Genomic DNA, 18,206 nt, shown 5'->3' with positions numbered 1-18,206 from the left:
CAATGCTCCCATTGACTTAGCCGTTTCTGTGTCCTTTTTCATCTTTTCTAACGTCTCATCTGTACCTGAGCCGAAAAGTGTTTTCTCATCAAAAGGCTGGTTCAATAAGGATGTTTGTACCTCTTGTTTGAACCCTGAGACTCTGAGCCATGCATGTCTTCTTAACATGATACTGGTGTTCATGGATCTTGCTGCATTGTATGCTGCGTCTAAGGCGCACTTAATGGAAGTGTTAGTTATTATCTTCCCTTCTTGTATGAGCTGATCTGCCCTTTTTTGATGTTCCTTAGGGAGATATGTAATGAGTTTTTCTAACTCATCATAATGAGCTCTATCATAACGTGCAAGTAGCGCTTGTGTATTAGCTATGCGCCAGCTGTTTGCCGCTTGGGATGCTACTCTTTTGCCAGAGGCATCTATTAACTTGGACTCCTTGTCAGGAGGAGGAGCTTCTCCTGTAGTTAACGAGTTTGCTCTCTATGCCACTCAACTGTACTGCACTGTACAAGAGTTTCCAACACTCAATGACACACCATGCCACCCCACTCATCAGCATTACGCACCACTCCACTCCTCTCCTTTCAACTCTGTGACAATTTGCTACACTCTATCCTATGCCACTGCACTATACTCCACAGCACATCACAGCACTGTACTATACAAAAATGAACTCCACTCTACGATGGGCCACTCCACTCGATTCCACTCTATGACAGTTCACCCCACACTATGGCATGCCACTCTAACCGATCAACTATACTACACTTTACTGTATTCCACTGTACTCAATGCCACTCTAAATAACTCTGCTACACACTATGCCACTGTACTACACTCTAAAACTCTCTATGAACCTTAACCCCTCTGTACAACACACTACTTCACTCAATGACACTGTACAGCAACATTCTCCACTGCACGCCACTCTTCTCCACTCTGCGACAGACTATGCAATTCCCTCTATGCCACTACACCCCACTTTACTACACTCTACTTTATGAAACACTACTTCACTCTATTCCACTGTACTCCACTGTATGCCACTCCACTCTACAACAGTTTTGCCCACTCTAAGACACTCTACTCTAACTAATCCACTCTCCGACACTCTACTCTACTGTATTCAACTCCAATCTATAACAGTCAGCTACACTCTATGCCACTGTACTACACTCTACTACACTCTATACTACTATATTCCTCTGTACAACAGACTACTCCAATTTATGACACTGATTGACACCCTGCTCCACTGTACGCTACTCTACTCCGTTCTAGGATACACTACACAACACCCTCTATGCCAGTACACCCCACTTTACTCCACCCCACTCTATGAAATACCACTCCACTCTCCTCCACTGTCCACCATTCCACTTCACTCCACTCGACGACATTCTGTGGCCCTCCATCCATACAATACAACACTCTATACCACTCCACTGTACAATAGTGTGCTCTATTTGTACTGATTACGGCAGCACACATAATAGTTGCAAAAAGGATTTTTTTTAATGATTGTTTATGTGCAGGAAGGGACACCTTCCTGCACATAAACAATAACAAATCAATTGTGTTTTGCTGTTAATATGTGTGTTGTACAACGCAGCACACATGGAAACAGTAAAAACGAGGCAAAATTAATAATTTTTCTTCGTCGTGCCAGGCAAAGACAAGGTTTTCTCTGGTCTTAATTTTGGCGCTGCCCCATATTTGCGCCAACCGTGGAAATATTGGGCAGCATCAAAATCAATGGGTGTTGCGGTGGAACGCCCACCACAACACCCATCGCCCGCCCCTTTCACACTAAGTATAGTTTGAAATGGTGCCTTTACAAGGCAGCCTTAAGCCACATGCCAATGGCTTAACGCCGCCTTGTGAATAAGGCAAAGCCCCTATCATCACCACAACGTCTAGAAAAGTGACGCTGTGATAGAGATAGGGGCTTGTAAATATGCCCCTTTGTCTGTCTGAATATAATCGTTCCTGATGTCAGAGGGCTTTAAAAAGGAGGCAGGCAATGGTGAACCAAATTCTTGTATTCAAGGGTAATATGATGCCCCATCTGCACTGGAGTTATATGGTTGTTTGATGAAAAGGTCATTTCACTAATTCACTGAAATAACCGCTTGAGCTACAACAAAACAATCTGTTTGTTTAAGAAAAGGTATACCTCTGTTTAGGGCAAACAACACTCCTCTGGTCGAAATCAGCATGTACTTGATGAACAAGTTACTTACCTTCAGTAATGATATATCTGTAAGAGACATATATTAGATATGGAGTCCTCACCTAAGAATTACCCCCAGGCATCAGACTGGATCCAGGGAATTTTTTCTTCAGCAGTACCCCTGCGCATCGGTAGGTTGCGTTGGTCGACTCCACGTTCGTCGTTGGTGTTATGATCGCCGGAATGATGTAGCAGTATCTACTTAGACGCCGCCCCTGAATGCTGACATCAGTTCATTACACGACATTCCACACCAGAAGCACAGAGCCATGCAAGACACTGACTACTGGTACACAAAAACTAGGGTCCTGAAAGCGTGTCCCTTACTCTAGAAGTCAGTTTGCAGAATGGGGAGGATGGGTGGGGTGGTGAGGAATCCATATCTAATATATGTCGTTTACACATATATTGTTACCGAAGGTAAGTAACTTGTTGATCTGAAAGAGATGGTTATGGATTCCTCACCTTAGAATAGATACCCCAGCAATACCAACCCCAGAGATGCGTCTGCAAACTAAGTTCACACCAGAAAGTCCTGGAGAACTGAACGGCCAAACAAGCTGTCTCTCTGGGCCTGGCTTTCCAGAAAGTAATGTTTGGTGAATGTGTACAATGAAGCCCACGTGGCTGCCTGGCAGATGCAATGAAAAAGGACTCCACGTCCCAAAGCAGTAGTGGCTGCCGTAGCCCTGGTGGAATGGGCGCGCAGCCCCACTGGAGGTTCTTTCTTCACCAAGGAATAACAGATTTTGATGCAAAGAACGATCCATCGAGAAATGGTCTACTTTTGAACGTCTCTACCTTTCTTGGCGCCCACATAGCCAACTAAGAGTTGGTCATCCACCCGGAATTGCTTTGTGCGATCGAGAGAAAATGAAAGCGCACGTTTTGGATCCAGACAGTGGAGCCTCTCCTGCTCTTTAGAAGTATGCGGGGGTGGGAAGAAGGTGGGCAAGGTGATGTTCTGTCCTATGTGGAAAGAGGTAACCACTTTGGGAAGGAAATAAGGCCTTGTGCTAAGGGCAGCTTTGTCCCGACGAACAGCCAGGGAAGGAGGTATGGAAGAAAGAGCCTGAATTTCAATCGCCCTGCGAGCAAGGGTGATGGCACCCAAAAAGGCAGTTTTGAGTGTCAAAAGTCTGAGAGAACAGTTTCAAGTCCCACTGGGGCATTATAAAAGGAATGGGAGGAAACAAGTGAGTAATGCCCTTAAGGAAAACATTTAAAATAGGGGACTGGTAAAGAGAAGGCTGTTCAGGAAGCTGAAGAAAAGCCGAAATGGCTGAAAGATAGCCTTTTAGAGTGCCCAGAGCTGGACCAAAGAAAGAATGAAGAGGAGAACCTCTGAAAGGGGGGCAGAAAGGGGATCCACAGCCTTTGGTGCGCACCATGCCACAAATTTGTTCCATCTGCAGGTGTATACTGTTTTGGTGGAGGGACGCCTGTGAAGTGAGCCCACACAACCACAAATGGTAGGACAGATGGTATTTATTAGCCATCAGTCACAAGAGCTCCCAGGAACTGACAAACAGGCAGTCCAAGGACAGTATTCAAAGCTAAACATTCTGTATCCATAGGAATGGACATGACCAAGTAATGTTCTGATAAAGCATAGACATAGAAGAAGGAGACTAGATTATTACAACATTTCCCTTCTTTCACAAAAATCATAACCTACAAATTAAAAGATGAATGAAAAACAAATAGAAGAAAATACAGACAAAGGATAGAGGATATAAGAATAAACAGCATCAGGAAAAGAAGAAGAATCAAATAGCATATGCATTACAAAGTTTCAATAAAAACTAATTACATCCAGAAACTAAAGAGCATAAGCATTCATAAATTACATTAGAAAACTACATAGCATTCTAAAACAACAAATCCATGTTTTATTCTTGAACATAATCTTGGTTTCGAAGGGCAAGCAGTGTTAGAACATTTACCTGCAACACAGTTAGGTGAGAATGGGGAAGAATTAGATGAGTATCATAAGATAGTTAGTAGTTTACAGAAACAATTCAATGTTGAAAGTAGTTTGATTGTCGCAAGACATACGTTTTTTACTAGAAAACAAGAGGAAAGTAAAAGCATATTAGCTTATGTTGCAGCTTTAAGAATTCTAGTGTCCGAGTGTGAGTTTGAACAATTTACTGAACAGTTAATAAGGGATCAGATTGTTGTTCATACTAATTGTGGGAAAGTTCAAGAGAAGTTATTAACGCTTAAAAATCCATCATTGGATGAGACTATATCTATTGTCAAAAGTATTGAACTTTCACAAAAAGCTAAAAAAGAATTGAAACCTGAAAAGGATTCTTTAGCCAATGTTGCAAAAGAGTCAGCTACTCAGAAAAACATTAAAACTCAAGCAAGAGTGCCGTTTAAAGTAGAATATAAAGGGAATTCTGATTCAAAAGGTATTAAACCTTTTCAAAGTAAAGTCAAACAAAGGAATGTATGTACAAAGTGTGGGTTTGCTGAACATTTTCCTAATGCAAAAATGTGTCCAGCCAAGAATGCATCTTGCCATAAGTGTGGTAAACAAGGACATTTTGCAAAAGTTTGTAACACAAAAGAATACAGTTTATAGAGGAAAAACACAGGAAGATGAAAGTGATGGGGAAGTGGTGAGCTCATTATCAGATTTGGTAGTGGTTGTGAAGGATGAAACGGAAGATTGTGTAGATCCTATTCTTGAAGTTTTGGTAGACAATAAACCTTTAGATCTTTTGGTTGATTCAGGGGCACGTATAATGATGATAACTGATGAGTTATTTGAAAAGACATGGAAAGAAAGGTCACTTTTCCCACCTGACAGGAGACCACTCTCTTATGAGGGTAGGCGAATAGAATTGTCAGGTTTCTTTGAAGCTACCATAGTTTTTAGACAAAGAACTATTGAAGGTAAAGTCTATGTAGCTAAAAGTGGACTTAATATTCTTGGTTGGTACCATCAAGGCCTGTTCAAAATGCAACTTAGACCTGGTACGAAAGATCAAGTTTCTGTGGTTGAGGATTGTGAGTTAGAGGATACTTGTACTTCATGGTTTGATAGGTTCCCAAAGGTATTTGGGGATGGTTTAGGATGCATTTCAGGTTTTAAACATTTAATAAGGTTAAAAGAAGGTGCTATCCCTATCAAACATAAGTTACGGACGGTACCTCATAGTGTCAGGGATGATTTGGCTAATGAGCTCAGAAAGATGTGTGAATCCGGAGCAATTGAACCCATTGAGTCTTCTCTTTGGTTATCTCCCTTGGTTGTCAGACGCAAACCCAATGGTAGTTTGAGAGTCTGTATTGATCTTCGCAGTGTCAATAGTGAAATTTGGATAGATTTGCCCCGCATAGATGACATTCTTTCCAAGTTTGCGGGGTCTAGATATTTTTCGAAAATTGATTTAGCTTCGGCTTATCACCAGGTGCAATTAGATCCCTCTTGTAAACACATCACAGCTTTTGTTTCTCCTAGTGGAACATTTCAATTTAAGAGAATGCCATTTGGCCTAGCTAGTGCAGCTTCAGTCTTTCAACGGGTTATGGAGAAAGTTTTGCAAGGTGTCATGGAAACTGTGGTCTACCAGGATGACATCCTAGTAGCTGGAAAATCTAAAATTCAACATGATTCTAATGTGTCTAAAGTGTTGGAAAGACTTGAGCAGAATGGTACTGTGGCAAATAAGCTTAAATGCATTTTTGGTGTGCAGTCGATTGAATATTTAGGACATCAGATTTCAGGAGCAGATATAGTACCAAGGGAGGGTCTGATACAAGCAATTGTAGATGCTCCTTGTCCGACTACAAAAGAGATGGTTTCCTCGTTTCTGGGAATGTGCGAGTTTTATTCAAAATGTATTCCCAGCTTCTCTATGAAGACTGCACATATGAGAGATTTGCTAAAAAAAAGGGCAATTTTCAATTGGGATGACATCTGTGAAAGGGAATTCAAGAATTTAAAAACAAAATTAGGATCATGTAATATTTTAACACCATTTGACCCTAACATAAAATGCACTGTGTCAGTTGATGCCAGTTTGTATGGATTAGGTGGTATGATTTCACAAGTGAAAGATGGTAAAGAATCTACTGTTGGCTTTGCGTCACGGGCTTTGAGACCTAGTGAAAAGAACTAGTCAGTAATTGAGCGTGAACTTTTGGCTTGTTGTTGGGCAATTGAAAGGTTTAAATGTTTTTTGTGGGGTAGGAATTTCAATCTGCTCACTGATCACAAACCATTGATCCCCATTCTGCAAGGAAAGGTTGTGAAAGATCATACACCGCGGATAGCAAGACTTAGTAGTAAACTTTTACAGTATAGCTTTCATGTTGCACATATACCAGGTGGGAAAAATACTCATGCAGATTTCTTGTCAAGATTCCCAGTACCTATGTCTAAACACGATTTCAAAGAAAACATAGATGAACATTGCTTGATTGCTGCTGTGGATGCGTGTTTAGTTGGTTGTTTTTCTGAGAATGAATGGTTTGCTGCTATGGAGCAAGATAATGTTTTGAAGAGAGTCAAACATTACATTATCACTGGTTGGCCTAAAGAGAAGTTACTGGAAAAAGAATTTCATCCTTTTGCAAAGGTTGGTGATGAGTTAACTGTTCAAGGTGTTAAAATTCTTTCTGAAGTGTTTGCTCACGAAGGCAAATCAACTCATGAAGGCACGACAGCATACGAAGGCAGGAGACTTGACACAGCCGATGATTTGCGATATAGTTTACACACGGGTGAAAACTAAACAGATTATTGTAACCAGGCAACGAAAACACAAAAGAATGTGTGACGTTGTTTAATCACGTCCTCTATTCACTGTTCTTCCGGTAAGGCTTGACTCACGCAAGAACAATCGCCAATACCTGTGCAGCATTCCACGACGTCATCAGTTGTTGAAAGCCAGAGGAACAAGCAGATCTCCAGTGACAGAAAAAAACTTTGGGCAGCCCAAGATGAGACAACAGCTTAACTGACCAAGACGCGGTAAAAGTACTATTTTAACCTCGCGCAGTCAATATAACTCAGTATTATTTTTTTTTAAAGGCATGAATACAGTTATTCCATGTTCGGCAGAATAATTTCTGTATTTATTGATAAACAACTTTACTGTCAGACTTCTGCCTTTTCAAAACAGTACATTAGAGGATTACTCACAGTTGTCTTTAAAGATGTCATTTGTTGTGTTTATTTGCTGATAAACTGCGTATTACAAATCTGTTCTGCATCAGCAAAGCTTCAATGAATCTTTTCTAGAGCAGCAATACTCCAATGAAAGCAGGAAAATTATGGTTTAAAAGGCAATTTACATCTGTAATAATGCTGTTGTAGACTGCAGCGTAGGAAAAAGTAGGATTACTCACAGTTTATTTTGATATTTCCAAGTATTATATTCAAAGATGATAGTCCGAATCTTTTCCTTATAAGAGGAGCAGAATTGAAGTTAAAACATCCAAACCTTCACTGTTTAACTGTGTCACGGTCACAGCTTTTGATAAACGCTAAGATCTTTGATCCCATTAGCGTAAAAATAAAACAGAGGTTTTGATACACGCTGAGATCCTTGATCCCATCAGCGTAGGAGTTGAATATTAATCAAATTTTCTTCCAATTCGACAGAAGATAAGTTTAAACACACGTGGGTTGGGTGACTAATGACCAGACCTCGTCGCCAATTTGAAGTGAGCCCACACAACCACAAATGGTAGGACAGATGTTATTTATTAGCCATTAGTCACAAGAGCTCCCAGGAACTGACAAACAGGCAGTCCAAGGACAGTATTCAAAGCTAAACATTCTGTACCCATAGGAATGGACATGACCAAGTAATGTTCTGATAAAGCATAGACATAGAAGAAGGAGACTAGATTATTACAGCCTGGCTGCCAAAATAACGTTACAGACTTTGGGAGGAAGGTCGAAAGCTGTCAACTGATGGCGCTTAATCTCCACGCAGGTGGAGGCTGGACAGGTTTGGGTGGAGGACCGTCCCCTGCTGCTGCGACTGAAGATACGTCCGAAGGGGCAGTCTGAGCAGAGGATTGATGGCCATGTGCAAGAGCTCGGGACACCAGACTCTTTGTGCCCAGTCCGTGGCCACAAGAATGACTTGGGCCCGGTCACGCAGCACTCTGGGCAGAAGTGGTATAGGCGGAAAGGCATATAGAAGACCGCAGCTCCAAAGCGTCGCCAAGCGAGTGCCTACTTGGAAATTCCAACACGCAACCTGTTGACATTGCACGTTCTCTTCAGTGGCGAATAGATCTAACCAAGACTCTCCCCACCGCTGGCGTTCAAAGAACCTGCCAGGTGTTGAACCACCAGGGACATGCCCTGGTGTTCCAGCCACTTCCAGAGATGAAGTGCCTCCTGACATAGGGTCCACAACCCCACCCGCCCTGTTTGTTGCAGTACCACTTGGTGGTGGTGTTGTCCATGAACACCTGCACTATTCTCCCATTAACAGAAGGAAGGAATGCCTTCAGTGCAAGACGGATCGTCCAAAGCTCCAAAAGGTTGATGTGGAGCCCAGACTCTGCCGGAGAACAGAGGCCTCTGATCTCTGCCTCCCCCATGTGGCTGCCCCACCCCAGAAGTGATGCATCTGTCAGCACTGTGAACTCTGGTTGGGGAAGGGAGCGGGACTGTCATTGACCCAATCCTGGTTCGTTAGCCACCCCTGCAAATGGTGTGCAGTGCCCTCCAAGATCTGGATGCAATCAGAAAGATTCCCCTGAAGCTGTGCCCATTGGAACTTCAGGTCCCAATGCAGAGCCAATTATTTCAAGAAAATAGAGGAACCTTTGGCCTCCCAAAGGACTAGGGTTAAGCTGAAAATGAAAAAGAAAACGTCCTCTGGGATTTTTTTGAAAACTTTTATATACACCAGATCACACGTAACCAACCCAACTGCATACGTACCACAATCATTCATAAAGCTCACTGCCAACCTGGTGGATACAGTATATTGGCACAAATACTCATTCAAGGTCGATAGTGTTTGCAATTAACTAAGTTCATTTATTATAATTAGTTAACAAAATAGGGAAAGACTTGATTAAAATTCATTTATATTAAAAAATAATCACAAATTGTTCCAAATTAAAAAAAAAACCAGTTTATCACATAAGTAACAATTAGAATCAATAAACCAAAAACACGAGAGATAACACAGACAGTTATCTTTGTCTTTAGTGGCCACACCCCAGGTTTATAATCATATACACACGCCCTGATATCTTGTAAACCATCAGCATCTTGGGCAATGTCCGTACAGCTGGGTTTATGGCAACAAAAAAGGTGGTATAGGCGGAAATGCATATAGAAGACCGCAGCTCTGCTCGCAACACAAAGCTCCGCCTAGCGAGTACCGTCTTGGAAATTCCAACCCGCAGAACTGTTGACATTGCTCGTTCTCTTCGGTGGCGAATAGATCTAACCAAGGCTCTCCCCACCGCTGACATTCTGAGAAACTGCCAGGTGTTGAACCACCAGGGGCATGCCCTGATGTTCCAGCCTCCTCCAGAGATGAAGTGCCTCCTGACATACGGCCCACGGCCCCACCCGGTCTGTTTGTTGAGGTACCACACAGCAGTGGTGTTTTCCTTGAATACCTGTACTGCTCTCCCTTTGACAGAAGGAAGGAATGCCTTCAGTGCAAGATGGATCGCTCGAAGCGCCAGAAGGTTGATGTGAAACCCAGACTCATCCGGAGACCAGAGGCCTCTGATCTCTGCCTCCCCCATGTGGCTGCTCCACACCAGAAGTGATGCATCTGTCATCACTGTGAACTCTCGTTGGGAAGGGAGAGGGACCTGCCATTGACCAAATCATGGTTCTTTAGCCACCACTGCAAATGGTGTACAGTGCCCTCCAAGATCTGGACGCAATCAGAAAGATTCCCCTGAAGCTGTGCCCACTGGAACTTCAGGCCCCACTGCAGAGCCTGCATACGCCACCTGGCATAGTCGACTAGCCAAGAGGCCCAGTAGCCTCGGCGTCAGTCTGACCGAAACCCGGGATAGAGGCTGAAAAGATCAGAATCATAGTCCAAATATCCTGGACTCTCTGCTCGGGAGGATAAGCCCGAAACTGCGCCCAGAACAGCTCCAATGAAAAGGAGATTCCGAGATGAAATCAGGTGTGAGTTCTGCACAGTGATGGTGAACCCCAGCGAATGCAGGAGGTCGCTGTAGTCTGGAGGTGGGAGACGACAGCCTGGTGCGAGCCTGCGTTCAACAGCCAGTCATCGAGATAGGGGAAGACTGGAACCCCTGATCTACGCGGATGAGCTGCGAACACCGTCATCCCCTTTTTGAACACCAGAGGGGTGCTGGTAAGGCCAAAGCTGAAGTGCTCATGGTCTACCATAAACCATAGGTAACGCCGGTGGGCTGGCTGGACGGGATGTGAAAATAAGCGTCCTGCAAGTCCAATGCTACCATCCAGTCTCCAGGGTCGAGGGCAGACAGGACCTGATACAATGTCAACATTTTGAACTTCTCCTTCCTGAGGAAGCTGTTGATGTTCCTGAGATCCAAGATAGGGCGCAGGCCTTTGTCCTTCTTGACACCAGAAAGTAGTGGGAATAACAACCACAACCTACTTCTGGGGGAGGAACTCGTTAGATGGATCCCTTGGCCAAGAGAGCCGTAACTTCCAGGTCGAGAAGGGCCAAAAAGATCCTCTGACATGCTATGGAATTGAGGTGGCATGGATGGAGGGGTAGTCTGGAAGGGGAGGGAGTAGCCCCTTTGGGCTATGTGCAAAACCCACCTGTTCAACGTGATGTTGAACCAGTGGGGGAGGTGATGGTGAATCCTGCCGCCCACTGGCGACAGGTGGCCCTGAAAGGTTGGACTAGGAGGGCTTGGAGGCTGCTGCAAAAAGGGCGCTGGTGGACTGGCCCGCCCGCTGGCCCCCAGACACACAATGGTGGGTCCCACGTCCCCGGCCATGAAGAGGCTAGACAGCTTGTGCAGGCCTGTGGCTCTGGGATAGAACGTGGCTGGGCATCCCTTCCTTAGCCACGAAAGGGGGAAAAGCAGACTGCGCAGGGCAAGAGGTAGAAGCGAGGCCCAAGGACCTGGCCTTAGCCCTGGAGTCCTTAAGGCGCTCACGCGCGTTGTCAGCTTTGTCGTCAAACAAGCTTCGGCCATCAAAGGGCATGTCCAAAAGTGTAGCTTGGACATCACCCAAAAAGCCAGTGGACCTCAGCCAGATGTAGCGTCTCAGGGCTACTCACGTTGAAATCAGCCTGCCCAGCGAGTCGGCGGTGTCCAGTCCACATCATATGGTGAACTTCGCTGCGTCTCTCCCTTCGCAAATGCATGGGAGAGCACAGCCTGGGCCTACTCTGGGCACTGTGGCAGCACCTGTGCGACCGTGTCCCACACAGAATGGGAGTAACGGCCCAAGAGACATGCAGTGTTCACCTACTTCAGTCCTAAGCTGGAGAAAGAAAACATTTTCTTCCCAAGATGGACCAGCTTCTTGGATTCCCAATCAGGTGGAGCGGTAGGGAATGTGCCCTTAGGAAGTCGAGGCTTGGACCACCAAGCTCTCAGGGGTGGGGTGTTGGGAGAGGAAAATAGAGTCACCTGGGGCCGGGCGGTGGTGTCGGGCACTCATCCTATCCACAGGAGCCCCAGTGTTGGGCTTGGACCAAGTGGACAAAAGGATGTCCATGAGGACCTAATTTAACGGCAAAAGGGGCTCCAAAAAGGCTCCTGGGGGTTGAAGCACCTCTGTCGGGAGGTTAGTCCTGACAGCCACCTTAGGAAGCTCATGGTTTACGGCCTAACCTACCCTGCACAACAACACTGCATATGATGCACCTTCCTCTGCAGCCATGGTAGGGGGATATAGCATGCCAAGGTCTGGAGAGGTGTCCAGACTACTGGCATCACCCAACTCCTCTCTCCAGTCTGGTTCTTCTAACTGGTCTGCCAAAGGGTCAACAGACTCCTCCCAGTCCTCCTCACCCTTCTCTGGTAGCCGCTCAGGGCGATAGGGAACATCAGAGGAGAACAGGGGTACATAAATACCGGTCGGCACAGGTCCCGACGTTGGTCGAGCCCGGTCCTGCTCTGTGTCTACCTCAAGGGGAGGCTGGGGTCGACGTCGGTTGGGGACACAACCGTCATCGGAGGGGGTGAAGGCGTCGCCAATGGATTCAGCGCTTGAGGAGTAGCCGTAAGGTTGAACTTTGTCAACCGAGATTCAGGCCTGGATCCGCGGGGGCCCTGCTGCCCAGGAGCCGATGCCGCCTGCATCGAAGGCCTAGAACCCCCAGCCGAGTCTCTGGGGCCAAAGACGCACTGGTGGAGTCAGGCTGCCCAAAGATGGAGTGGAGGGATTCTTAAAAGCTACAAAGTTGGACAGGGATTGCTCCTGCTCCCAGAAAGGGAGGTAGGCTCGGAGCCGAACGAACAAGCTCCGCGGGCGGAGCCGGGCGAATACCTTCCGCATCCCTCGTCATGTCGGCTGATGGATGGGGACAACGCATAGAGCGACAATGCTTCTTCTCCTTCTTTGTGTGCTTTGACTCACCCAAAGATGAAGACTTCGACGAGGAGTGGTGGTGATGGCTCCGCGACCGGTTCCGCAACCGGTCCCGCGATCTCCCTCTCAAGTGGTACCTCGAGCGGCCCAGAGCCGACTGCCGGGCCCTCAGAAGCTTTTGGGCCCGCTCACGCAATGACTTTAGGGCCCATGGCCTGGCAGTTGGAGCATGGACTTGGGGTCGTGGTCGCGCTCCAAGCAGCATAGGCACAAGAGATGAGGGTCAGTCACCGACATCAGCTTGTGGCAGGAGCCACAAGGCTTAAAGCCAGTCCATCAAGATGACATGCCTGTGCACCAGAAGTCGGACGACTCAAAAAGATGTTGACAAAAAGTCACAAAAAGAGAGGCAAAAAGTGACATGAATCTAAAGAGTGCTTTCTCATCTAATAACATGCAGAGAACTCTTTCCTCTTGCTAAACACCGATTCAGCCATAATCTCTTCTTTTGGCTCCTTCTCCATTTCCTCCCTTTGACTCATACACTTAAATGTGAATTTACGAAGAATCTCTACGATGACGTCTAAACCTGCCACAACATACCTGAACTTCCCCAAAATTCCCTGGACATTCACTAAAGATTAACCATTTAGAATGTGATCCCTCCAGATTCAGGCAGGAAAGGTCAAATAAATTGATCCAAAGCTCATAGAGAAATTCGGGAACACCTTCAGCCCAATTTTTAAAGTTCACCCTCTTCTAATAACCATGGAAATCCATCCAATGCATCCTGAATTTGCCACCAAAGGTACCTTTGAAGTCACTTAAAGCATCTTCTAATATCTCATAACTCTTCACTGGGACCTCTGACTGAGTCTGCCAATTGCCATGCAGACTTTGTTGGACACAGTCTGATTCGACTGCTACTATAAAAGACTGAGGGGATATGTTCAAGGAAGTGGTGGAGTCAGGCGTTAGCCATCATGGCTTAACACCACACTCCGCCACTTCAGAAACGCAAGGCTGCACCATATTTACAAGGATATGGGGCAGCCTTGAGTTTCCCCCTGCGCTGGCGCTACACTTAGTAGTGTAGCACCAATGCAGGCACCCTTGCACCATAGTGCAAGGGTGTCTGCGTGCAGGGGAAAGATTGTTTATGTACAGGAAAGTCCCCCTTCCAAGGCATTTTGCTTTTTCCATGTGTGCTGCACATGGCATCACACATGGAAAAAGCATAAATGATAAATAATGCATTTCTCCTTGTTTCGCCCAAGTTAAGACCAGATTCGACCTGGTCTTAATTTTGCCGCTGCCTCCTATTTACGCTGCCTTTTTAAAAAGGGGGCAGCATCAAAATCAACGCCCACCGCAATACCCACTGCCCACCCCTTTCATGCTAAGCAAGCGGGAAAGGGGGCCTTATTTACAAGGCAGCGTTAAGCTACTTTAAGTGGCTTAACGCTGCCATGTAAATAAGGTTAAAGCCCCTAATGCCACCACAACGTTGTAAAAAGTGTCGTTGTGGTGATGATAGGGTCTTGTACATATGCCCCTGAGCCTCAAGAAATCCAATGAAAGTAACTAATGCCATTGGGCTAAACCCCAAACACCTGTCTAAAGTCATCCACTCATGCGTCTAGAGAAATGTTCACAATCCCATTGTTTCCCTAATTTTCATGAGACAGGCTTTGGCCAATGTCACTGATTTGTACTGAAAACGATCAAACATTTTTTGATTAATTGAGCTCAGTATTATTTCCCTCTAATTTTCAGTATTAAAAAGTTAGTGCATGTTTACACTTCTTATAATCTGAGGAGCTCGTATAAACTTTATTCAGCCCTTTGGTTCTTTGAACTGTGATGCTTTTTACATTTTTGCTATTTAGCGCAGCCAGTTTTACTGAAGTTCAAGACAAGGCCACTATGGGGAAACAGTTGGCCTGCCTTGGACAAAATCCCTGATGAGTGTTGTGAGAGCTGCTCAGGTACTCGCACACACCTACCTATCCAGTCCTCCTCATCAACTCCTGGGTAGATTGTTTGGATACAGTGTTCATGTTGTGCCTCGTGTTTTGTTGTTCAAAATTAGAATGACTTACAAGTAATTAGAACCTAATCACGTTGTGCAGCAAGCATTATGCACAATGAGCATACGCACAAATCACACTTGAACCAGTAGCATGCATGTATTAAATTATTTAGATTAGCTTATTATTCAGATGACTAACCTTGACCATGTCTTCATACTGGAGGAAAAGTATATTATACTCATCCTTGTGAGTGTACCAGCCTTTAACATGGTCAAACCAGGAGCCAGAGTGCACTGTTGGGAAACAAAGAGGAGTTAGCCGAATTAACACAAAACGTAAGTATGAGCAAGACACAAAGTCAGACACAATGTCAGATCGGACGAGATTATCCGTTGTTTATTTTTGCACCTGTGCCTAGGTATTGTATTTCTTTCATTGAGAAGAGATTTGACATTTTTGTTAAGAAGACTACTTACATGTAGGCGTGGCTTGGGCGCCGATGTGAGCAGCAGAGGGTCCCGGAGCTCCTCCACGGCGGCCCTTCTCCCGCAATTATCCTGGCACTAATTTCAGGCGCCCAACCCCGAAATGAGCATTGAAAGGGCTGGGGCACCTGAGGACTGCCGTGAAGAGAGCCGCAGTGCCCCGTAAACCGAGCGGAGGATATATTCCCCCTGCACCCGGAGCCGCCACGGCCTGAGCTTCCAAAATGGCGGCCGGCGTCGCCGGAAGATTTGCCAGACTGCGGCGGAGCGCTGGTGGTGAGAAGCGGATACTGATGACCGGAGCGGTGTATGTGGGGGCAGACTGATCCCGCAGGTTTCCACAGGTGGAGTGCGGCTTCCTATGCCCTCCGGAGTCGTCGCGGGCAGCCTGGCAGCACGGTGACTGACTCCAAAATGGCGGCGCCTCACCGGGGGTGTTGAATACACCTCGTCGGTGTTGGGGAGCAAGCAGAGTGATCCCTGCAGCGAGAACGCCCAGATGAGGCACCGCTGGTGCTCCTGCCCATGCTGCACTCGGGGGGGGGGTGTGAGTGCAACTCCTTAGTGACTAACCGGACGAGAGGGCAGACTGGGGCCCTGGGATCTGGTGGCGGTCTACTAGATCAGCGCCGAGGTGATGGAACGGAGAGGAGTTGAGCCGCAGGAAGGTGTTGTCCTGATGAGGTTCGCCACATCCTCGAGGGTCTGAAGCAGAGGTGGAACAGGGAATATAGCTTACCGGCACCTTGTGGGGTCCGAGCCCGAGGATGTGGCTGCAACACTGACCTGCAGGGGTGCATTCGCCACGTGGAGCAGCGGGCCGGCGGCCTGGTTTTTCCCTGGCTTCTGAGGTATTTGGGCCCATCACTGATGGACAGGGCCCGATAGTGCGACTGGTCTGCAGTTGGCTGGGGCTGAGAGAAGAGATCTCAAGTGATCCTTCCGCGACGGAGTGTACGCAGGTGGCGATGAGAGGTGACGCTTTTCAAGAATGGCAGAGTGACTACTAAAAAGAAGGGGTTTGAGGTCCTCCGGCTTGACAACCCGGGGCATGCCATGGAAGATAATCTATCACCGCATAACAAAACTGTTTCACATTCATTGGCTGGCTTTGAGCCTAGCAGAAAAATGTCGAACAACCAGGGATAATGTCCCACAACCAGATCACAATGAGAGTGCCTCCATTTTCTGGTTAGCCATAAAAATTGAAATCCCCAATTGACAGTAAGGGTGGGCATAGTATATATATCCAAGGTCAGATCCAATTCAGGCTTGGAGTAGAGAGCCTGGGCAGTTGGGAAAGAAATTGTGGCTACTCCCAATCTGACCACCACTAGGGGACCAAGACAGGGTAAAGACCAGGCCAAGTGTCTGAGGAAGTTCAGCAGGTCTTACTTTCACTGCTTTACCTTGGTCGTAGTACAGCATTTAAATCCAAGTCTAAGGGTGGGGAGTGTGTCGGTGCCCCCACTGAGGGCACCTACGCTGGATTTTAGGTATTGTGATCGCTCAGAGTCCACTTGCTCACCATAAGTGGCTGATACATTGTGTGAAAATGGAGCTCTATTACCCCTACCTCACTTCTCCCCATGACAGAGAAACACCTGTTGGCAACTATGCGTCATGGGTCACCCCGTTCCGGTATCAGAGTTTTCTGCCACTGAAAGCCCTGACCAAGATGGCTGCTTCTTCACCCAATGTCAGATCTGCTCCAGAGCGAGTCAAAGAAGTAAGATTTGCGCTGCTGACTCACCGTGATCTTCACCAGCAATAGTAGCATGTATTGAAACCCCATTGCTCTAAGTTTCTGTTTTATGCAGTCTAATATTTTCCCTTGTTTTAGCACCAGTCTGGTGTAAACATGGAAGCTCATGATGATATGGGAAATATATTTGATTTCTTTTTGGGTTCTAGTTAGCATTTAGTAGTAGTAAAGTTAGGACTCATAACTTTACTACTACTAAATGACTTTTGTGAATACAGAAAGTCGTACAATTAGGATTTTGTCTAAGTTTAGTAGTAGTTAAGTTAGGAGTCTTAACTTTACTACTACTAAATGCCTTCTGTGAATACCAAAAGTAGTAAGTTTAGGATTTTTTCTCAGATTAGTTCTGTGAATCGACCACCCCCCCAACGATCACAGGTCCTTTTATAGCAAGTGGTAAGAGTGTACTGGCAACTGGAGCAGCTAGCTCTCCTTAGGCGCTGCTGCAGAAGAATGGCCCTCCAGTCCGCGGCCAACTGACAAAGGCAGCAGCAGTGGCAATCTCGGTCTCACCTTGTTCCAGGCCGCAAAACCACCTCCACCACCACTGGCATAGGCCTCCTGAGGCTCAGAGTCTGTGCTGCTACCTTATGGCCATCAGGGAGTGCCATGAGGCCCCTCTGTTATCAACTGCAACACCTCCGGGACAGGCAGCACACCAGGACAGGCTACACACCAGGACAGGCAGAACAACCGGGACAGGCAGCACAACCGGGACAGGCAGCACAACCGGGACAGGAGGTGATAACCCTTGGCTGCAGCATAATGCAGCATATTGCAGGCTAGAGCTGTTCTAAAGTGAGCCAGCCATTTTTGGTAACTCGCCATATCTCAGGAATGTATAGTTTTAATGTCATGTATCCTACTATTGTTGTACAGTGCTGTGTTGCTGTGTTGTGAGTAGCATGGTTATGTAGGGAAGAGCCAACTTTTAACTAATCTTCAGAACCTAAGATTGTTGTCTGTGTATCTTATGTTTGGGGGTGAAAAATCCCTTAGTTTAGCTGCATGGACAGAGAAAGATGTTCCATCCAACTTTTTTTCTTGTGTGCTGGAATTTTGAGGCATGAAGTCAGTCTATAGTGGAGGATACGTTGTTGTATTTCTGATTTTCTTCCTGATACAAAGTGGTCCTTTGCTATATATTGCCTTGTGTGTGATACAAAGCAGCTTGAATGTGAAATTT

At 46.1% G+C, this 18,206-nt stretch overlaps 1 protein-coding gene across 5 annotated transcripts in view; it reads right to left on the bottom strand.

The window, feature by feature from the left end:
• LOC147707980 (amine sulfotransferase-like) overlaps positions 1-18,206 on the bottom strand; it is a 357,336-nt gene that overhangs the window by 74,938 nt on the left and 264,192 nt on the right. For all 5 annotated transcript variants that reach the window (XM_086926799.1, XM_086926798.1, XM_086926796.1 and 2 more), the window contains exon 5: positions 14,969-15,063. In XM_086926799.1, the coding sequence (XP_086782925.1) occupies positions 14,969-15,063 (95 nt within the window). The remainder of the gene's footprint in view (positions 1-14,968; positions 15,064-18,206) is intronic.

The sequence above is a fragment of the Lissotriton vulgaris genome, chromosome 6, assembly GCF_964263255.1.
Source record: "Lissotriton vulgaris chromosome 6, aLisVul1.2, whole genome shotgun sequence".
NCBI classification, from domain to species: Eukaryota; Metazoa; Chordata; class Amphibia; order Caudata; family Salamandridae; genus Lissotriton; species Lissotriton vulgaris.
The sequence above is the reverse complement of the archived record's forward strand: the minus strand, read 5'-3'. Positions and strand labels throughout refer to the sequence as shown.